The 23,627-nt window shown below is 43.9% G+C and overlaps 1 protein-coding gene across 2 annotated transcripts in view; it reads left to right on the top strand.

Moving 5' to 3' along the window:
• Positions 1-12,144, top strand: part of LCP1 (lymphocyte cytosolic protein 1) — a 52,727-nt gene extending 40,583 nt beyond the window's left edge. For both annotated transcript variants that reach the window (XM_076363711.1, XM_076363703.1), the window contains exons 8-16: positions 1,937-2,079; positions 4,141-4,236; positions 4,755-4,950; positions 5,633-5,711; positions 5,918-6,032; positions 6,875-7,008; positions 8,018-8,141; positions 9,048-9,172; positions 10,574-12,144. In XM_076363711.1, the coding sequence (XP_076219826.1) occupies positions 1,937-2,079; positions 4,141-4,236; positions 4,755-4,950; positions 5,633-5,711; positions 5,918-6,032; positions 6,875-7,008; positions 8,018-8,141; positions 9,048-9,172; positions 10,574-10,706 (1,145 nt within the window). In that variant the 3' untranslated portion in view covers positions 10,707-12,144. The remainder of the gene's footprint in view (positions 1-1,936; positions 2,080-4,140; positions 4,237-4,754; positions 4,951-5,632; positions 5,712-5,917; positions 6,033-6,874; positions 7,009-8,017; positions 8,142-9,047; positions 9,173-10,573) is intronic.
• The last annotated feature ends 11,483 nt before the right edge of the window (positions 12,145-23,627 follow it).

Below are 23,627 nucleotides of genomic sequence, written 5' to 3'. Positions count from 1 at the left end.
TCCTCTTCTCATGTATCACATACTCCAGCCCAACCATCTTGGTCTCCCTCCACTAAACTTGCTGCAGTTTGCCAATGTCTCTCTTGTACTGGGAAGCCCCAAACTGGACACAGCACTCCAGATGTGTCCCACCAATGCCAAAATTCTCCGTGAAAGCTTCAGCGTGAGGCTCTGGGTGTGTATGTGCAGTCCACACAGCACCTCATCTTGCTGCTTTGTTCCCTGCGCCTCTGGATAGTCTGCTCAACCAACAGTGACACTTCTCTCCTCCATTTACCATGCAGGTGTTACCTTTATTGCTTCATCCCTTGCACATTTCTATCCCTTTCATAGCCAGAGCCACCAGTTTCCAGAGTTCCCAGTTCCCATTCCTTTGTAGGTAGCCTTATCCTGATTAATAGCTATTTTTCCCTTTCTGGTATTTTCTCCTTCACTTCTCATCTCAGACTTCAGTTTGTCAGGGAGACAAGCCAAGATAATTTTGATTTCTTTTCAGGTTCTCTCTTTCCCTGATAGCCCTTCTCTGCAGCTGTTCCTGGTGAAATTCCCCATTTTTGAATATGGGACACTGTATTTCCAGTGAGCTCTCATGAGCACATGGTATTAAGGCAGTAATACATCCCAACCTCTATGGGAAATACATGGGATGCACTAATATCATGTTTGGTTTTCCCCTGGTCATATCACATGGTGGCTCAGAGTACCTCAGAAGACATCTAATACACTCAAGTTGTTCTCATCCTCTGTTCGTATAAGCTTTTAGCTGATAGCAGTTATTTATATTAATTCCCTAGTGAATGTCTTTGAACATGGCACTATTAAATTACATTCAATTTTTATTACCGTCATCTAGTTCTTTCTGTCTGATTTCCTGATCGTCCTCTGTATTGACTATGCCACCTAGTGAATATCATCATCAGATTTTTAGCACATTGCTAGTACTTGTGCCAAGATAATTGATGCAAAAAAAATGAAAACTTTAATCCAAAAATCAATCCATGATCAACTCCACAAGAATCCTTCTTCCAGCCTACTTCTCTCACTGTTGACATTGTTCTCTTCATAAAATCCACTGTGTACTTTCAAATGCTTCTATTATCTCCTTCTGGTTCAGTTTAACCCCATAGCACTCTATATCAAATTATCTATGGAACTCCAGATATAGTAGGTCTCCACTGTTTCCTTTATGTAGCAAACCCATATTTCTTTCAAGGAATGACAAAAGATATTGGAAGGTGATCAGAGTAGTGTGACACACTCTCCCTTTTTATCACATTAACAATTAGTTTCTGTGTTGTTAGTTTTTCTTTTCAAAACTTGTTCTAAAGCCTTTCATGCTCCAGAGATCAGCTGAACATCCTACAGTTGCAAGGGTCGATCCTTCCCTCCTGCCTCTTCCTCCTTTTATGAACATAACTACTATGTTAATTTTTCTGTGTAAATAGGGTATCTTCTCCAGTTGGCAGATGAGTTAACCCTACTGGCCCATGAGCCCATGAAGTCATATGCAAATTCTTCAGAATACCTGTGTGGCTCCAGTTTCAGTGTGAAGGTCACTGAGATTTCTTTAATCTAAGCTGCAGAAAGTCTATGTTCATTTTTTCATTCCCATCTTGCTCCTGTGCTCAGTATCATCATCTTTTCATTAAGATCTGAGGCAAGGAAATTGGTTAGTTCTTAGACAACACTGAAATTGTCTTGCATTTCTATATAATCCACTACTAGATCCACAACTAATAGCTTTGTCCTCATTTTATAGATGAGACCCTTTTTCTGTTTATGTCCTCTGTCATGCTAACCCAGCTTGAATTTTGGCAACACTTTGGTTGCTCACTTTTAGAAACTAGGGTAGCAAAATGTGTAAGAGAGAAAATAGTTGTACGTTCTCCTCTACAAGTATTCACAACGTCATTGTTTTCCTTTTTTCCCTGCTTAGCCTTGATCGCTCTTCTGAGAGAAGGAGAGAGCCTGGAGGATCTGATGAAGTTGTCTCCAGAGGAGCTGCTGCTGAGGTGGGCAAACTATCACCTGGAGAATGCAGGATGCAACAAAGTCAACAACTTCAGCTCAGACATCAAGGTATGAGAAACACTGACCAACAGCAGCTCCACACCCAAATCCCTGTCCTCCAAACAGGGATTGTGCACTGAAACAATCCAAGCAGCTGAGACTGCTCTGCCGAACACAGGGAGCTGGGTACATAAAATCATTTTAGTGGGGTTTACCTTTCTGCTCAGTAGTAGTCCTCCTCCTCCTGACCTCCCAGTCATCACTGCCAGCCCCAGCACACCAAATGCTTGGGAAAGGAATGGCTGCTGGCTCTGGACAAGGCATATGGACTCTACCGCTGTATTTTCAGTTCCCTGCCTCTATTGCTCTCCTCCTTCCTAAACGTCCTTAAATGCCTCTTGACCTAGCTTTGGTTTGGAAAAGGCTGGACCTTACCCAGACATGTAACTAGGTGTAGGGGAAGAGGATGGGGCTCTTCCAATTCCCCCACCTGATCTTTCCTTCAGTACAGCACCTGGGTTATGTGCTCCTCTGTCCCAACCTTTGCTATAAGCCTGCATGCACTTACCTGCAAGTTTTAATGCAGTGGGACTATTCAAAATAATATAGCTAGATGGGGAGGCACTTGTGAGGATGGGTCTCTAGTCTGTGCAGCATATTTCACATACTTGGGACTTCATGGGCTTGTGGGTGCAGATTTCAGCAGAGCTTTCTCTGTAGGACCTTCATTCTTCCTAGACAGATGTATTTGAACCTCAGTGGTGCACACTGATGAGTGTCAGCCACTAAAGCTACAGTGTGAGGCCCAGCCAGCATCCCAGGGCTGTAGCGGGTATATCAGGGAGGGTGTCTGAGCTGGCTTCCAGGCAAGCCAGGGGCTAGCCAGCACACCAACCTCACCAGCTGCGATCCGACCTGCCCGCTCCCAGCATAGCATGGGAAAAGCCCCACTCCAGAGATGTCTGGCTGTAGGCTTCACCGGGAACTGAGGCATGAAAAGTCATTTACCATGACTTACTTGACATACAGAAAAAAACACCAGGGAAGGCAACAGGAGAGTCTGAGAGTCACATTCGACAATACAATTTTTATTGTAACAGATTTTTGGTTCACTGGGTGGAGGTTACTGGAGAATATCCATGGAAAGGGAAGGGAATGGAGTCTTTCCCATCCTTCTGTAGGCTGGCTGAGAGGACTATAATGCAACTGATTAAATCCTATCTGCAATTGAAAGATAAATCACACTTACCATATTTACAGTTGGAAAATAAGGTGCACGTTTACCTCTCAGAGGCCAAGACTTCAGCCTTTACAGCCATTCTCTAAATAAGTGTGTCTCCCCACCTCACTTCCGTTATAAATAACCGCTTTCTAGATATCGTAGTAATGCAGATGTATAAGATTTAAAATAATTCAGGTAATCTGCTTTATATTTTGAAGGGTGTTAGTTGGGTTAGTTAGTCAAGTCCCTAGATGCTAACATGTAGCTTCATTTTCAGTTCTTTGAGTTATTTCTGAAGTGAGATTAATATTTTCCACACATGGAAGCAACATTACATTTCACAAAAGATTAAAGACACAAGATGTTAAATCCTGGTCTTGTTCCTGCCCTTTTGCCTGAAAAATGCTGATACTGTTGTCGGTTTTAACTTTTGTCCTTGAAAACTATGCTTTCTCTTCCATAACTGTTCCAGCGTTGCTTTGAAATCCGCTTTAAACATCTGCTTTCTCCTTCTGCATTTTCTTTTATTCAATGCTCAGCAGCCTGACTTCTACAGCATTATAAAGGTATGCATTTTCTTATCTCTAATTTAATGTTCAGATTAAGTCAATTCTAGTATCTCTTTGTTGTTGCTGTCCTTTTTGTAAGTGCAACACACAGCATTTTGTCTCGTGCGTTGAGCGTTCTGCAGCATATATATATTGGCTTAGGAAAGAAATAGATCTGGCAAATACAGCATAAAGTAGGAATTGCTAAGTGCTTCCAGCTTAGTTAATTTAATTATGTAGCCCGATGATTGATGTAATAAAAATGAAGCATGCAGGCACATTGTTCAGGGGAGCACTGGCATGCAAAACCTGAGCTTTAGATGTAATTTTTACTCCCTTTAATTTCTCTGTCTGTCACAGGACTCAAGAGCTTATTACCATTTGCTGAACCAAGTTGCCCCCAAGGGAGATGAAGAAGGCATTCCGGCTATTACTATTGACATGTCAGGATTAAGGGTAAGATGAGATAAGTTTAGAGTAAATGCCGATATTTGCTGTCTGTTACTTGCATTTCTGGCCAGCACAGAGTTGCACCGGGATGCCAGAACAAGCAAACTCTTTTTAGCATTACAACATGATCTTGTATTTCAGAAATCAAAGCTTTCAAAGAATTAAATGATGTGTTTTGCCTTTCGTTAGATATTATCGCTGAAACTTTAACAACCATTGAACCAAACTGATAAATGACTAACATGTAGCAAGTATATTTAAATACATTTATTTGGGAATTTCATCAGTCCACCCCCTTTTATATGGAAAAAGCAATATAGTGAGATGGCTGGATTGTAGGTAAAGCCCGTTTTAAAACACAGACCTGCGGTTAGTAAAAGTGGGAAAGGAAGCAAATATAAATCCGACAAAGACCTGCTTTAACAGCCCTACACTGAGCTCCACATGCGGAGACCCCCAGTGGGTCTTGTGTGCAGTGCCAGGCGGTGGGCTGAGGCTGATGGCCCCGTTTTCTGCCGGCGCAGGAGAAGGACGACGTCCAGCGAGCAGAGTGCATGCTGCAGCAGGCGGAGCGGCTGGGCTGCCGGCAGTTCGTCACGGCCACCGACGTCGTCCGCGGGAACCCAAAGCTAAACTTGGCCTTCATCGCCAACTTGTTCAACAAATACCCTGCCCTGCATAAGCCAGAGAACCAGGACATCGACTGGAGCTCTATTGAAGGTAAGGAAAATGCAAATAAAGGATGTTTCTGGCCACCCGTGCCCCAGTATTCCCAGCTCTGAGTTGATGATACATTAACCTAACGCTATGTCCTTCAGACATATATTCACTGCACCGTTAGCACAGGCAGCCTTGAGAAAGGGAGGCTGCTCTTTACCTGCATGTAGCTTCTGGTATTCTGGGGGTCTGTTCTGTGGATAGCACATGTTAAAAGACAAAAATGTTTCTGGGATGTCTGAACCAGTACAGACTATTAGTTGAAATTAGAGTTGATCTGGCATTCCCTTAATTGAGAATATAATTTAAAAATCAGATCTTGCATAAACCTGCTGCCTGCTTGCTCTGGGCTGGAGTCAGGTCCACCGCTGTATGGATCATTTGCTGAGCTTCAGGTCCTTCTTTCTCAGCCTCATAGTGAAACTGTTCATGCTAGGGCACAGGCTGTTCTTGAATTCTTGAAGGCATTTCAAGGCCTATCTGCCTAAATACTATAATATATAGGGCATGAAGAAATATTACATGCTGCACCGTGCTCTTTTCTTTTACATGTCAACCAGTGTCTCCTTCTGTTTATGGTTCAGTGCGCTGTAAGTTCTGAGTTATGGTTTCATCACGAGACACTTATTTTACTGGAGTAAAATGTGTTTTACAGGCCTGTTGATTGATGTATCTGTTATTTTAGGTGAGACAAGGGAAGAGAGGACGTTCAGGAACTGGATGAACTCCCTGGGTGTTAATCCACGTGTAAATCACTTATATAGGTAAGAGGAGGTATTACACTTCCTTCAGATGATAAATACAGCCAGCAAATTGTTTACAAAAACATAAAAACTTTTGGACCCTATAAGAATATATGCTGCTTATTTTTTTTTTTTTCCAGAAAACTAAGTTTACCTCTACTACTAGTTTAATTGGGTTCCTTTCCTCTGCTCTTTGGACAATGATATATCTTTTTTATTGTTTTCAGCGACCTGTCAGATGCCTTGGTTATCTTCCAGCTCTATGAAAAGATCAAAGTGCCAGTAGACTGGAACAGAGTGAACAAACCGCCATATCCTAAACTGGGTGGCAACATGAAGAAGGTACAAAAAACTGGAATAGATCCAGTAGTGATGCCTTATCCTCAAAGGATGTCTATATCATTTCAAACAGCAATGTGGGCACTTGTGTTGCTCTCAAGTCCCAAGTACAGCACATCAAATGATTTTTTTATCTAGTCAGTGAATAATTTTTCATCCTGAAAAAGAAACATGCATTTGACTCACTGGCTCTGTTGACAGGTGAACAATATTTGTAAAGTAAAAGACTTGTCACCTTTTGTGTCAATATTTAAAAACTGTATTTGCAGACCACTTTTGCTACTGTCTTAGTCACCAATTATAATGCATCTTCACCGTGAGTCATATGGCACCAGCTTAATTGCAGCTGACTGGATCACTGCCCTCCACATCAAATGAAGACAGTGATGATAAGCATTCTTGACCAGATACCTCAAGAACCGATCACAGAGTTGCTGCTAAATACAAAGCTTTCTCCCAGCTATCTGGATGAGCAATTCCATCCAGTTAGGCCAGAGTGATTAACTGACCTAAAATATTGACTGGGACACTAATCCTTCGTCTCAGTGCAATGCTGTGATACTGGAGGTACCCATGAGCCATAGATTCCTATTTTCCAGGGTAATCTGTTTTTTAGGTCCTGATGATGAAGTATAACATTTCCTTCCATGTTAACTGTTTGCCATGGTATTTTTGGGATGGAACTGGCTGCTGGTAGTCAAACAGCTGTATTGTCACAGAGCCCCAAAGCTGCTGTTTGCCCAGGAGGATGTGGGCTAAGCGATCCAAAGAATTTAAAGTAACAGTGTCTTGTCTTCTTTTTTTCTGTGTGTTTCAACCACGCTAATTGACCCTGTCATTAACAGCTTGAAAACTGCAACTATGCAGTGGAACTGGGAAAGAATCAAGCCAAATTTTCCCTCGTTGGCATCGCTGGGCAAGATCTGAACGAAGGAAACCGTACGCTCACGCTGGCCTTAATCTGGCAGTTGATGAGAAGGTATGGCAGTCAGATACAAACTTCAGAGTGTTTTGGTATACTCAGTTTGCATTGTAATAGTTTCCTGATGCTATCACTGAGAAGGCTCTCCAGGCTACAGCTTTCTCACTCCTCCGCACTTATATGCAAAGACAGAGTAACCTTTTGCTCACTCCTAGTTAGGGATGTGATCAGGAAGCACGTTATCTTGTGGGCAAGGCCATTACAGTCAGCGCATGCAGAAGATTATTATCGTCACTATCTGTATAGCATGAATAAATGTTCATCACATGGAAGAGGGAAAAAGGTGAAAGGTCTGTGTATCAGGGAATGGGGAGAATGTACTGGAAACAAGGAATTGATGCAGAAGTTTTGTAATCTGCTACCTGAAGCGGATGCAACTCAGTAGCTCTCCCCACTTTAATGTAACTCTGTGTGTGTGTGTGTGTGTGTGTTTGTGTGTGTGTTTAAGAGCTCCATAATGGGGTGTAAAGAGACCCAGTGGTTAGGAACTGAACACAGACTAGATTCAGTCTATAAAGCAAGGTATAGGTTTAACGGGCAGGTAATTAACCTAGGGATGTGGTGATTACTTGCCATCAATTTGGGATGTCTTTCCAAGGTGTATGCTGACATATAAGCAAAATATTCTAGGCTTGTGTTTACGCAGAAGGTCAGTCTTAGACGAGCATAACAATTCCGTTCTGGCCTTAAAGTCAGTGATTATTTTTTAAGCACTGTGAGTCATTTACACTGAGATCCACTAAGAGGGACCTTGTAGGAATTTTGAGTATCAAAACCTTTTGACACTCCAAAACAGCGATTAGGGAACTGGAGGTGAATTAGACCCAACAGATGAATTAGCATGTTGTAATATAATTCATATATACTGTGAGTGTGTGGGAAGCAGGGGAATATCAAGTCTAAGAGGACTTTTGGGGTGATCCCCGTCAAGCTGCACACGTACAGGTTGGTTCTGAGGTTACGGTAGACTTTGAGCAAATGCAAGTATCCTGGCTTCCCTCTTCAGGTACACCCTGAATATCCTTGAAGACATTGGTGGTGGAGAGAAGGTCAATGATGAAATCATTGTCAGCTGGGTCAATGAAACACTGACTGCAGCCGGGAAGGATTCAACCATCTCCAGTTTCAAGGTACAGTTTTTTTGTTGGAAGTCTCTGCTTAGGAATCTCCTATTCAGTGTGTTTGTGTGTATGTTATATACGTTGCCTGTATATAGATATATATACTCATATACATGCACACAATATATTATGATATAATTAAATACATAGTTCAATTATTTTTCATTCCCTTTTAAAGGCATGTTCAGATATAGAGATTCTATTTAAGGGGCTTTATTATGAAAAGGTAACAGAAACATGATATGAACATAACAGGAAACACCTTGAATGCCAGTTTGACACAGGAAATCAAAGTATGGAGCCAGGAATGATGACTGGAATTAAGCAAGAACTGCTATGCTATTGATTATTAAATGACAGCAATTACAAATGACAGTATTAAAAAGAACAATAGCCATACTTTTATAATATGGTAGTACCATTCAGGGGTGGTGCCCTGTTTTGTAAGGCACCTTATAAACACAGAGATGGTCCAGTTCCAGAGAGCTTCCAATTTTGCTAACACATCTGAGACACTTCCCAAGCTGGGGAACATTCAGTGGATGTAAATTAGCAGTTTGCACCAGGTGAGGACAGATCCATCAGACTTCATGTAATGAGCTCAGAAGTCACACAACTGGTCCCCCTCACACCTCCCATCAGTAGATATGTATCCATGTCATCTCCCCACAGGAAGCAAATTCACCAACCCAGCACCCCATCTTTTGATTTAATGATGTCTCATCCATTGGGGAAAAAAAAAATCCTTGAAAGGGTTCTTAGTCTGCCTTAGATGAAAAATGATGCTAAGCAGCCCTTTGTGAAGATCTAAACGGTATTTGACTGAGCTGTCCATTGCTCTTGAGCCTAGACTCTGGCTTTGTGGGAGATCTGTCATCCTGTTCTTGCATCTAATTGTATTTTTCATCTATGCAGGATAGCAAAATCAGCACCAGCATGCCAGTCCTGGATCTCATTGATGCCATTCAACCAGGATCAATCAAATATGACCTCTTGAAAACAGAGGACCTGAATGATGAGGAGAAACTAAATAATGCTAAGTACGTTCGTGCCAAGTGACACTTAACACGAGTTACTTGCTCAGGCTTGCCTGACTCTGTCTTTGGAAACTGCTCTGCTATCATTCTCATCTGGCACAACCTTAACTGAGAAATACCTCCAGAGTTAGAAGCATGAAGGCTAGGAATTAGGCAGTAAAAAAGACTATCAATGGAAATGAAGTGTGTAATGTTATAATTCCTGCTTTATAATTCCCTTGAAGGGATCAAAATCACTTGGCTTCACAAGCTCCTATTTTCTCTTATTAAATTTAAAATTGTTTCAGAGATCAGGGAACAACGCCAACAATAGTGAGCCATGGAAACCAGCGATTAGAGGTCATGATACTTCTTTAGCCACATGCAGGTGGAACAAGGGCATATTTAAGAGAGAAGGGGGAGGACAGGATTCATGCCTGAAAAACTGGTTTTATTGATGTGGATATTGGTTTTTTTTTTCCCTGAGTGCAAACCATTCTCTAGCAGAGAGCCAATCCTGGGGGCATCTCCCTTTCCTTTCAGAGTCAGACAGATCACCTCCCGGTCTGATCATAAGTTTAGCTTCTCCTTTGCTATGTGGCAGCTACAAAAGAGAAAAGGTTGACTGTAAGGCAATCAGAGCTGCCATCATTTTTATAAAGACTTTTTCCACTGTTCTTTTTCCCTTCCATTTCCTACCATCTGTTCTCTTTCTTTCCTTGCAATCCTACGTGTGCTTCTCTCCATACTTTATTTCTTCATCCCTCTGCTGATGTTTTTCTCTTTTCCCTCTCTTTCTCGCCCCCCCCCCCCCCCCCCCAAAACATGTTTCTCTGCATTTTGGGGAGAATTTCACAAATGTATGTGCTCTGCAGTGGGAAGAACCTGGGATCTTCTAGCTTTTTTCATTAAAAAATAGAAGAGACATACCCACTGGAGAACAGCCAGTAGCTGTGCAACAGTGCACTCTGAGGAGAGAGATGGGAAGGTTAGCTTGCAGATTCTGGGTACGACTCAAGCAGAAGAGAAGCCTTCTGCTTTCCGTCCTCATGAATTTGTTTATGTGCGAAGACTGAGCAGCAGGGATTGAGAGGGAGCAAGACCAGAATGGCTGCTTGTTAGGATAATCTTTCAGGGGATGTGAGACTAAATGTTTCATACCGGACTTTGACCTGCAGTCTCCCATGCTGCAGGTAATCAGTGCTCTAACCATCAGGGAATACGCTTTACCTTTTACTAGAAATTACTTCTTTATGAACCTGTCTCATACATTCCTATAGAAAAGTTTAATTTTGACGAATCAGTAAGAAAGTTCCCAACCCTCTCTGGTACTGATCATGTAAAAAACTTCTTAACAGAGGGAAAATTAATGCTACTGCACTAATTTATTTCTTTGTTTTGTTTTTTTTCACCCCTGCAATGCAGATATGCCATCTCTATGGCAAGAAAAATTGGAGCAAGAGTCTATGCCCTTCCAGAAGACCTGGTTGAAGTAAAACCCAAAATGGTCATGACAGTGTTTGCTTGCCTTATGGGAAAAGGCATGAAGAAAGTTTAAAGCACAAAAGACTTGTACTGATGCCTGGTATTCACCCTTTTGATTCCCTCAAACTGGATGCTCCTCTCCGTATCAAGGAAATATGCAGGGTGCTCATGCTTTTAAGGCATGAATGTTATACACGGTTCCAGGTCATCCAAAAGTTGTGTATCCACGTGTATTCAGGAAATGTTTTGTTTTGAACAGTAATATGTGCTTGATTTCTTTGCCTTATTTTCCACTTTGCTAGATATAACCATTTCATATTCCCGAGTAAGTTTTCAGTAACGAGGCCTATACATATCCTTTTATTAATGGATACCAGGGTTTTCTGTCAGAGGTCACCTGGAGATCTTTGTCTTGGGAGGTACAGACAGCTTTTAGGATTATGAAATGTTATATACTGCTTCTGCCTGAAAATGTCTTCATGCTTCTGGTAGCATTTCTGCCATACTTTCCTTCAGTTTGCACCTGGCATAACAAAAGGGGTTTCCCCAAGCCAATGCAAGTATTAGTGACTATATTTTTGGAACAGTAGGATCCTCTTAGGAAATTCTTGTGGAAAGAGAGAAGTGTTTGGAGTCTGCTATGTGTTGCTGGTATATGAACTGAACAGTGCTTTTCCCTACAAGTTATGCCTCTGCCATCAGTGGCATTACTCACAGAGTACATTACTACTCATTGAAAAAAACATACCATAACCTGGTCCTCCAAGAACACCCAAACTCTGGAACCTTTGCAAGAAGTGGTCTCCAAAGGATAATTCATTTTTATGTCGTAATACTCTTAAAACATAAGCAGATTGCAAAGCATGATAGAAATGAAAACCATGTTAAAGAAACTAAGGGGATATACTCAGTTAGTAGCAATAAGAAAGGAAGTGAACCAAAGGGACGCAGAGTGACATATTTATGTAGTGAATAAAAATTAAACTCTGTTAACTTTACAGACTTGCACTCAAAGGGCTGTGGCCCTGATTCAGGAGAGCATTTGTATGTGTGCTTGCATATGAAACACATACTAAAATGATTCCCTGAACCCAAGCTGGGATCCTCAATGGAGCTAAATCAGCATAGCTTTGCGGCTAACAAGGTGCTGTCAATTTGCCTCAGTTGAGGACCTAGCCCCGTGTGCGGATAGTCAGTGGGATATATTTGCACTGAATCTCTTCCTTGGCTTGAGTCATTTACTGTTCTGGCCTTTACGTGGATTTTACTGTGGTGAAATGCAGAAGGAAGGAATTTTGCCTTAATGCAATCCCGTTGACACAGCCTCAGTTCCCTCCCTGTCCCCCTCCCTCCCCTCCAGCCCCTTCAGGATTGCCTTAATAAAGAACCAATATTCAATGATGTGAGAAGTCTCTCCAAATAAAATGTTCTATAAAGCCAAATGTGTAATCTTTGTTTTTAGTAATGCATGTGCTAATGGGGAAGTGTGTATCATATAGCTGAAATAGGAACAGATTAAAAAAAAAAAATCACTGTGGGCTCGCTAAGGATGTGTCTTCCATATTGTTATTGAAACCACAGATTGCAGAAAGCGGGAAGAATTATTTCCTAGGTCATTTCTGTACATGGCACTCTGAGATGTACATGCCAAAGATGGGACACTCTGCTGCAGCCTGACGCGGTACGATTTTCCCCATTCAGCGCAATACCTGTCATCCTCTTCTTTTGCTCATATACCCATAAACTTTGCTTTTTTATGTGTTCTGCAATGCAAATGTGCCACTGGGTTTCTGTACTAAAGGTCAGATCCTGTTCCCGATCAGATCTGGCTGTCCTGTTCCTCTCATGAACCTATGTATTTAATACAGGGTGGGAAAGGAACAGTGTCCCAAGGGCCATCCCATCTGGTCACAGTATTTCCCAGTGCTGGCAGAGGAGGAGAACATCTCGAGTGTTATACGAAGGAGACGTCACCCCAACTTATTGCCCATCAAGAGGGAGTTACCAGAGCATGGCCCCTACGCTGCTCCTCCTCTTTCTTAGGACCCACTGTGGCCATGGAAGAGGGGTGGCACTGAAAAGGTGGCTGCTCTTCCCTTATGTTATTTGACTTGGGAGTCCAGCAGAGGTAAACCAGAGAGAGGAAACTGCAGGCAGAAACTGTGACCACAGCATTTCCCTCGTGTGGGATGATTTTGTGTGTCGCATACGTGCGTGTCTGTTCGCAAACTGCAAGGGCCATTTTTGGCTGGATAGACAGTGTAGATCTGAAAGGGCCAGGTAATCCTGCCTGAAGACAGCCCTGCTCCAGGTTCCCCGTCTCAGGGAGATGCCCTCGCCCCAGACTCAGAGGTGGATGTGAGGGATGAAGTAGACCATGGATGGGAGATGGCAGCAGCACCAGGGTGCAAGGAGGGGCTTTTCCCTTGGTCCCAAATGAATGCTGGCACTTGCTATCCCCGCAGAGAAGAAGTGATTTTCAGACACAGCATTTCCCATTCACCAGCCCTTAGCAACTCAGTTTTTTGCATAGGGTAGGATTTTAGAAGAGCCTGCTGAGAGAGGCAGGGAGAGGAGGCTTTCAGACATCATGCATTTCCCATAGGCAAGATGTAGGACTTCAGTGTCCCTGGAGATCGAAACCTGCCTCTAGCTCAGGCTCTGGAGAGGGGCCAGGTGATGTACGCTGTTACTCAAAACGTTTTGTGAAGGGGGCTGCTTTTCCTCCTCCTCAGCATCCCAGCACTGGAGCCAGGCACCCTGCCATACAGCTCTCCCTGTAGTCCCCTGCCCCCAGGCTGCATTTTGGGGCACTATCTCTGAACCCCGACCTGCAGCACTGCACCAGCGGTGAGCCCTGGCACCAGCCCTGGCACCAGTGCAGAAGGGAGAGCTAACCACGAGATGGCAGTCATTCTATCTGGAGTTTTAGAGACTGGCATGCATGAGCTCCGAAAATGCTCTCCTCTGGGAAATGGAGAAAAACTGGGATATTTTAACCCGAGGCAAAACGCTAGCACCTGCCAGTGTGCAAAAGGGAATAGGCAGGGATACTACAGTAAATGCCTTACCAGATCTTCATCCCTATCTCTGTAATCTTCCATGAAAAATAAAGCTGTCATGGACCCGAAGGTGTGGGAATAGTCACATTCTGGTACAGGACTATAAATATTTTCACTTTTCAATGCACCTCTGTTTAATTGGATATTCTTGGTTTTTTGAGGGACTTGAGGTTTTGCTTTCATGAACTGGTAATAGTAACCTGTAATAAAGCTCCCAGCAATTGCTGAAGGGGTTAAACCCATGACAAACATCACAAAAACCCAGGATCTGGAATTTTTTGCTGTTGTTTTTCTCCAACTTTTTCCATCACTCTTAGAGAAAGCAGCTGTCTTTGGGATTCACTCCCAAATCAAGCTGGCTTTGTAAGCATTTCCATTATTGATTTTCATTGCACAATTAATCATAATTTTCAAGGCTTCAAAAAGGCTTAGACATTAATATGAATAAAAATAAAGTATCAGCAGTTTAACTAGGAGAAAAAAACATGAGGGCAATCAATCCACATGCTTCAGGGTACAGTCTGATCACCAGATGGACTCAGAAGGAAATATCCCCCCATAGTGTAGTAGAGCATAATTAGGTGCATGATGAGGATTTTACACCTTCTTGTAAATCATCTATCCTGGCTAGAAATCATCTATCCTGATTTTAGAAAGGGGATAGCAAGCAGTATGTCTGTCTGCTGTGCTTTTGTACAGATGAAGTCATGTTTCTACTTCCTCCAGAGATGGAATTGAACCAAAACCACAACCTGACATCACTCTTCCTTCCAAGGGCAGCTAACTTCTGCCATGAGCCTGATCATAAACTTCAGGTCTTGGTGTCCGTTGCTGCCTAACCATGCAGCAGCTTTGGTTTGGCTCCTACTTGGAAATCAGGACCCTGACTCTGGTAGATGGCTGCAAAAAACACACGAGCAGCACTGGTCCTACAGCAAGTAGTCAGCTACTGCTGCTTTCAGCTTGATGGAGAAATGGATCCTGGTGCCTCTGATCTTGCAAACCCATGTGGTGAGTTGCTACTGAGACTCTCCAGCTCCCCATCTTCTGCTGCTTCTGGCAGCCTGTTGTGGTTTAACCTCAGCCAGCAACTGAGCACCACACAGCTGCTCGCTCACTGCCCCCCCTCCCCCAAGTAGGATGGGGACAGAATCGGAAGAGTAAAAGTGAGAAAACTCATGGGTTGAGATAAAAACAGTTTAATAATTGAAATAAAATAAAATAATAATAATAAATAATAATAAAAATAGACTATACAAAGCAAGTGATGCACAATGCAATTGCTCACCACCCACTGACCGATGCCCAGCCAGTCCCCGAGCAGCGGCCCCCCCCGGCCAGCTTTCCCCAGTTTATGTACTGAGCATGATGTCACATGGTATGGAATGTCCCTTTGGCCAGTTTGGGTCAGGTGTCCTGGCTGTGCCCCCTCCCAGCTTCTTGTGCACCTCCAGCCTTCTCAGTCGGTAGAGCATGGGAAGCTGAAAAGTCCTTGACTAGTGTAAGCACTGCTTAGCAACAACTAAAACATCGGTGCGTTATCAACATTATTCTCATACTGAATCCAAAACACAGCCCTGTACCAGCTACTAGGAAGAAAATTAACTCTATCCCAGCCAAAACCAGGACACAGCCTCCTCCACCATCTGGAGAATGCACTTGTCAAGAATTTGGGAGCGTTTTACTCCAAGCTGCTCAGCCACTTGAAGTCCAGTACTTTTCAGGCAAGCGGACAAAGCGAGCAGCAGAGAGTAGCGTCACCGAATGCCTGAGCCTCATTGCCTGCTGTGTGGTGAGCAACATAAGAATTAAAATTTATACACAAACCTAAGAAGCTGTTCATTAAGCAAGTCAGTAAATAGGGGAGCTCTGTGTACTGGTAAGTTGATAAACTTTATATAGCTTAATGCGGGCAAACTCTGAATTAGGACCAAAATAACCTAATAACGTTCTCATTTTGTTCATATTTTTTACGTATGTCAGTGCTCAGTGGCAGTCCTCTCTGCCACCACGAAAACCGTGTTGTTCTCCTGATGGTTCATTTGCTGCTCAGGAAGTAACACACAGCTCTGAAGTGAAGTTACTATTTTTAAAGTGTTGGTTTTCATCGCACCTTATTTACTTTTTGTGCCTTGATCAGTTTTTAAAGGCAACAGTATCTTACACAAAACCTAACTTGCTCCCAGGGTGCAAGCTACTATTGCTATTACAGATCCATGATAAACTGTCCAAAGCCGAGAAGGGCCAGAATTCCCACAGGCCCTGTGCTCACAGGTAATGATATGTCTGAAATTTGTGAAAAGGGCAGAAAGCTTCATAACCGATCATGCATATAAGCACTGAACTCGCTCAGGGCAGGCACTCATTTAGTGCACGTGTTAAGTATCTAAAGGAATACAGCAATGAATATCTGTGAACACACAAAGCATGGAGAGAAACCCCACACATCCACCTGGGAAATCTCCTAGCAGGTGATTGACATGCATGGTGCTGCTTTGATTCATGCAGGCAGAAAAGCAATGTCCCATTGCCAGGCACCTCCGGCAGCCTATGAAGTTGTCCTGGCTCTTCACTGCAGTTAAGCAAACCGGATACCTCACAGCACGTGTTGGTTTGTCACTGAGGTGGGAAGATGTCTTCTGACCAGCCCCTCAGTAAGATGTCCTCCCTTGATTTTGCACCCCTGGAGCAGAACACCCTGCACGTCTGAGAGGTGGTGGATAAGCCTTAGGTGCATCAACCTCTCCCTGCCGTCTCCTCAAGACGTGTGTCTGCTTGGGTGCTAGTGAAACAGTCCTGTGGTTAAGTAACATGCCAGTGAAAGGCTCAATCGGCCACATCAGTGAAAAGTAATAGAGATATCTGAGGAGGGATGCAGGCCCTCACCACCAGCCCTACCTTCCTCACCACCAGCCCTACCTTCACTGCTTGCTGCACTGTCAAATTACATTTCACATTAGGGAAATGTGGCCGCAGTGCCCCATAATGCTTCAGTCACAATCCTTCTCAGACCAACATGGGGCGATGCTGCCCACGTGGTGATCAGACCTTGCAGAACAGTCAAATGCCTCTAGAAACTCCCCAAATTTGCTGCTGGAGCCAAATTCTAGGAACGTAAGTTCTGCTAATTGTAGAGGTTGTGAACTGTGCTAATGGGACCAATGTGTCAGAAACCTCCTTGGCTTGCCAAGCTTTACAACACGTGGGAACAACCTACTAATACAGGTTCAGCCTCTGCTGACCTTGTGGCATCCATTCGGGAGCACCCGGAGTCTTTGAGCTTAGTAGAGGAACAAATTCTCATAAGGTCATTTCACTCTGCACTTCTCATACAAGCTCTGGGCAGGGGGATACCCAGCACTGTGACAGAAATCCCTCTCTAGCCTACAGTGATCTCCTAAAGGTTTGGAAATGACACCCCAAACAGGGATCATGGGGCTCTCAGAGCATGGTCCTTGGATGCAGATTGCAGAAGCTTTCAGCACAGATGCCCCCAGCTGCCCGAGCAGTCACACCATGCCGGGCTGGAGCAGCCATACAACGGTGTCACTGCTTTGCTGGGGGTCTGCAACTGCAACACTGAAAGTGCACTGTAGGAAAGCTCACCTCTCCCCTTCCCCATCCCTGGACGGATAGAAGAAAAGTCAAGTGCCTATTCAGATGCATTTGTACAAGAGCTGTTCTGCTGGGACAGCGATGAGTCTCTCTGCAGTGTAGATCTGCTTGTGCAGACTGATGGTCAGCATGGGCTGAGAATGAGACGTGCCTCTCTGAGGTGGGGACCACACCAGCTGAGAGGGGTGAACAGAAGAGGGCAGGAGCTTTGCTCCATGGAACGTCTCTTCACCAGCATCCTCAAACAGGTCCCAGCATCCTCCAAAAGCCCAAAGGAAGGGCCCACTCTTCTAACCTCTGCCAGATGCCATGCAAGCAATGTGAGCAAGTGCAAGCAATGCAGAGAAGAGCAGCAAATAGTGTTGATGCACTCAGACACAGGCAGAATGCATCGTTGCTCCAGGGCTAATTGCATTCCTGATCTGTACATACATACCTGTGTACATAGAGAGGGGGACAGGTGTGCATCCATTCGCTTGCACCTTAGCCAAAGCGTGCTCTCTGTACGTCGTACTTGGAGCACCTTTCTCAAGTGCTCAGAAGCTCTGCCTGGAGTGCTCCTGTGGTATCCTTTGTTCAACAAAGTTAAACTTGCTTTGTAAGTACTCCTTGTTGAGATACTGGCAAATAAATCAATATCTACTGGCAATAAGATGACATGAGTCACTTGGAAAACATGTTGTTTGAGTGGAGTTGATAATAGACCTTCAGGAAACAGAGCTCATGAGGAAAGTTTTTAACCAGTACAGACACCTCCTCACCTCCCCAAAACAGCACATAGATTACAGCATCTTTCTCTCTGCTGACCCTGGAAAGCTAAACAGCAAGGAGAGTAGAATAAAAAATGAATAAAGTAGGGTGGCATAACTGAGTACTCAAAAACGCAACGCGAACATGCATTTTCAGCCTCTGCTCATACCTATCATCAGCCACGATTGAAACATACTGCCTGTACAGCACTCACCCAGGGATGAGAGGTCTGTTTCCTCCCAGGTTAACCATCACTTTCTAGCACAGGTAGCAGCTGATTTTTATATTTGGGAATGACGTGAGGGACAAATGCCAGAACAACAGAAATTCAGACATAGTCCAGATTTTCCCCTCCTGGTGGTTTCACGGGCTGCAAAATTGTTTCCAGAATGAAATGACAGGGGTTGGTGACATTGGCCATGTATGTAAATGATCACAGTGTCCTATGGAGATTAATTGGTTCATGAATAAAGATGAAGAGCTGAGGTGTGCAGGGAGAAATCATTTATCAATTATATGCCTCGGAAAACTGAAAGATGATGCGGCCTTAACGGCTGAATGGGTTTGAAAGGGAGACTTGTAAATTGAGTTCTAATTCTGTTCTGCCGCGTTCATAATAAAGAGCTGTTAAACTAATTGCATCCTTGTGTGGTTCATGAGCAACGGCACTCAGCAAGCAACAGAGATCAGAGTTTAGTTAGATTTTAGTCATCCTTTGCCTCATGTAGGAAGGATGCTAATCAGTTACCTTTGGCCTCATCAGTAGTGATAATGCATTAAAAGAAAGGGGGAAGAGACTGTAAATATTTTTCAGGAGATTAATTTTGCATTTGAATCCGAATTTAAGAACCAAGAAGGACAGCACAGGCTCACTTGGCTTTCGCGTTCTGCTTCAGTCACATAGATCCATCAGAGCGATTACCCATCCCTGGAGGGACTCGTTGCTGATTAACTGGAAACAAGAGGATTCTGGAGGATTAAAATAGCAGAATATGCTAATCCCAAACAGGGAAAAGGATCTGAGGGATGTGGCTGCTGATAACAGCTGACTTTCCCTCCTCTTGCCCCTTCTGTGTGCTTGTTAACAGGTTTACTGTTACTGACAGACAGTACCAACCTAGCATGGGCTCTGGCACACGCTGAAATACAGACTCGGATCTGAGAATCTTGATGCAGAATGAGGCTTGTTATTTAAAATCTTGCTGCTGGATACTGTGCAAGCCCCGGGATCAAAGAGGACAGCCACACTTAGGTCCTGGCTGAGCTTAGAGGAAATCTCATGACACTTGGATGCTGAAAGCCAAAGGTGCCAGTAATGGGAGTCAAGATTACTCAGCGGCACTGCTGCAACTGCTCGAGACCACCTGGCTGCAGCAGTTCAAGTAGTTCCTCCTTTGATATGTCTTATCTGACCACTTTCTGGGGTCTGGCTCTCCTTCACCAGCAAGAGCAGCTGCAGGAGCCCAGCACGATGGCCAGGCACAGTTGCGCGTCTCAGAGTATGCTGGTGCAGATGGTGCTTGAGCAATGCTACCCTGACTTAGCTGGGACACTGGTGCCTGGCCTCTTCTGCTGCCACCTTTTTGGGCGCTGACATCTTAAACCACCACACAAAGATGTGCCGGAGCCTGGTCTGGGTGAGGTACAACACCTATGCAACATCAGGAGAACATGGGTGTTACTACATGTCAATGTGGAGAGGGAGGGGAGAGACAGCAGGTTCGGCCAAAAGAGTGGAAATATCTCTTTAGAATTGCCTTTAAAGTGTGATTATACTTTTAAAAGCAATATAGTAATGGCACCAGAAGCCTTTATATACTGCCAGTCCTAATTCCCACATGCGCAGTTTTCAACAAAGAAATCAAGAGACTACTTTGTTAATTATCTGCTCTAGAAACTAGGACCTGATCACCCCTTTTTAAATAAAAATCCCTGCATGTCCCAAAGCTACTCTAAAAGTTAACAGAAATCAACACAGATCAAACTGTCCCCCATTACTGCAAGGCTTCCAGTCACATCTGCTACAGTAACACTTGCAGGCACCAGTTCAGCATAGCCCATGGTCTACCCGGGGTTGAAGTAATAATTAATCCAGGTGCAGCAAAACCTTTGAACTCAGCCAGAATTTTTGACCAAGCGGGTCTTCATCAGGCAATGATGATTCATCAAAAGCGAAAAGGGTTGCTGGAAAGGCTCAGTTTTGATGAATTTCCCAATTAGAGAAAAATAGATGTGTTGTTTCTATTATGTCAGTAGGTTTTTTTACTGATGTTCTGCCTGGGCAGGGCTAGAGCGCTCCTCAGCAGCTCACAAGGCTTTGGGGGTAGTCAATGTATAGCTGGTTGTTCATCAGAGCAAACCACAGCAGTGCCGTATAGATAGGTGATATCAGGGGAAAGGAAATCTGACCTGCTCGGAGACTGAACCGTCACAGAAATTGTCTTTGTGCGTGAAATGTGTGTTACACAGTACAAATATCTTTGCAATGGGAGGCTCCATGCTTTCAAAAATCAGCCCACTTAATGGAGGTGCTTACTGACCAGGAACCTCATCTTAGGCACCCAAATGGCTGCTGCTGGTGAGGTGGCAGTGCTGGGATGGAGCTAGGGGCTGTAGTGGGTGTGGAGCTGCCATTTAGTCACCCAAGGACAGTGACCAGTGGCACTGGTTTTGAACACTGTGCAGGACCTGGTTGCTGAGACAGGCTGTGTAAGTGGGGGGGGATGTAGCCTGTGTTGTTTAGATACCAATGGAAGGAAAAAAAGCAGAAAGACGATTGTTCCAAATAAGCAATGTTCAGCACATGTTTGAAAGGCAATGGGTTTGTGTCCTACCTTGAGCCGTGAGATCTCTGAGGCTTTCAGGCAAGCAAGAGGTATGGGGATATACATCTCTGCCTCCTGGTCAGTCACATCTTCCATTTTATTTTTTGTTTATTTTTATAAATTTATTTTATTTATTATATAATACAATATAAATTATATTTTATTCTTTCATCCTACACTTACTTTTCTGTTTATTGTGTTTTAACCTGTATGATGCCTTAACCACCACAAGACTCTGGTTTGTCCTTCCATCAGAATTTCCTCTAGTACCTTTAGTTCCCTCAAACACCCCTTTTTTCCTTTTTTTTTGTGAAATATTTCCAGTGCATACCAGAAACCAAAAAGCAAGTAGGAAAACGGCAACTTTCAAACAGTGTGTGAACCATCTCTTTGCAGACAAGCTGGAGAACCCATAGGAAAAACAACCAAAATCCAAAAATGTCTGACAGCTACCATTTGTCCAAAACTTTCTTCTCAGGTAGACAGCAGAAAGTGTTCCCTTTTCCCACTTAATTAACATATTAAGACATAGAGAAATATGATCCTTTTCTTTCCTTTGTTACCAGCAACCCCACTCCGTCAGCTTTTCAATCTCCTCTGTTACACCTATCTCAGTAAATCCAATTTTTCTTTAAATTCATACCTATGCATGAGACATTTCCAGATGAAAGTGTGACTGGATGGACCAAGTTTCATCTCCTGTATTTTAACCTCTGTTGGCAGCTTCCTTTTGCCTACATGAGGGAAGGGCATCTGAACCATCAGTTTAAAAATCAACCCCTGTGGCAGCCTGCTGCCCACTGCCCTTGCTGGGAACAGCCTCTGTACCTTACCAGAACTTCCTATTTGTTTGAACAACATCTAGAAAAGATAAAATAGGAACTACAAAATCTAGGTAAGGTGTCAGTGGTTTAGCTTCCCGTGAGCCTTTTTTTTTTCTTTCCCTTTGGTGTCCAGTTTGTGCTCAACTCCAGTTTAGGGATTTTCTTTCAGTGTTTGTGTATTTTCATAGAGACATGAAGAGCAGGGTACTCACTGGGGAACATGGTTCACCTCTGCTGACTTCAGCCATTTAAAACTTAGATGTCTGGCCTCTTAGGGCAGGTCTGCCCTCCTAAATAAAAAACAGACAAGACTCAATTTGAGCTCTGAAGTCCCAACTGCCTGCCTAACTGGAGCACTGGCTCTGATCTGGACCACTCCAGAGCTGTTTTAGAGGAGGTTGGTGGATGCAGCCGAGTCCATGTTACCTAACCTTAGCTCCAGGGCTTGCTCCCAGGCATTTTGCACCCAGTTGTATAGCTATAACCCTAAGCTATACCTACAGCATCAAATAATTTAGTTCCTCCATTCACTCCCAGGTCTTGGCTCCCTGGTGTCCCCATTGCACATGTGTTGATTCACTCCTTGGTCCTCTTCTGGAATGAATTCTCCCTGGAACAAAACCATGTTGTGTTTCTGGGGACCACTCATCTGAAAAGCCTTTTATATCAGACAGCGTAGATGAAACTGCCCCAGGTTTGGTTCCCTCATTCTGTACCTATATGACATGCTCAGCCAAGGGCTAACATTAGGGTGGGTCTGATGCTGGAGATGTAAACGAGCAGTTCTCCTCTGCATAAGGCTGCCATTAGGGTGTTCTCTAACCAGTGCCATGCCTTGAACTGCTATGTTGGTGTGTGGAAGAAGAGGACTTGGACCATGTACTAAGCCTGCTATGTTCTAGCCAAGTTGGATTTACTGTTCAAGCACAGAACATATATGGAGATCATCTATTCTGGACATGTCAAATTCATTCAGCTTTTCAGCATGTCCTGTCTGGACAAGTGGATAGAAATACAGAAGACAAATCTTGGGACATGCAAAAAATAATGAGATGAAGAGTCACTGGTACTTTTTCTTGAAAAGCTAACCCAGTGTGACATGTGGAAAATACATAGCTGTCAGAACATCACAGAAAAGAGGGCATGGAGCAACACAAGCAATCTGAAATCCTTGGATGGGTCGGGTGTTAACCAAAGAGGTAGAGGCCAGCTGTGGAAGATGGAGATCCACTCAATGTGCTCCATTCTGAACTAGAGGAACGGCCCTCAATAGCAAGAGTATCATGTCCCACTTGCTCCTTGTTTTCTTTGCTAGCAAATGCCAGCAAAATAAGCTTTCCTGCACAGGATTTTTCCATTCGGACTTAATAAGTCCCACTCCTCTCACCCAGCTTCATGCTTGGCTGTGATGTGCTATAGGAGTGCTGAATGCAGAATCATAGAATCATAGAATCATAGAATCATTAAGGTTGGAAAAGACCTCTAAGACCATCGAGTCCAACCATCAACCCAACACCACCATGCCCACTAAACCATGTTCCTAAGTGCCGCATCTACACGTCTTTTAAATACTTCCAGGGATGGTGACTCAACCACTTCCCTGGGCAGCCTCTTCCAATGTTTCACCACTCTTCCAGTAAAGAAATTTTTCCTCACGTCCAATCTAAACCTCCCCTGGAGCAACTTGAGGCCATTTCCTCTCGTCCTATCGCTTGTTACTTGGGAGAAGAGACCGACACCCACCTCGCTACAACCTCCTTTCGGGGAGTTGTAGAGAGCAATGAGCTCTCCCCTCAGCCTCCTTTTCTCCAGGCTAAACAACCCCAGTTCCCTCAGCCGCTCCTCATAAGACTTGTTCTCCACACCCCTCACCAGCCTCGTTGCCCTTCTCTGGACACCCTCCAGCACCTCGACATCC

Source organism: Aptenodytes patagonicus, chromosome 1, assembly GCF_965638725.1.
Source record: "Aptenodytes patagonicus chromosome 1, bAptPat1.pri.cur, whole genome shotgun sequence".
Classification (NCBI taxonomy): Eukaryota; Metazoa; Chordata; class Aves; order Sphenisciformes; family Spheniscidae; genus Aptenodytes; species Aptenodytes patagonicus.
The sequence above is the reverse complement of the archived record's forward strand: the minus strand, read 5'-3'. Positions and strand labels throughout refer to the sequence as shown.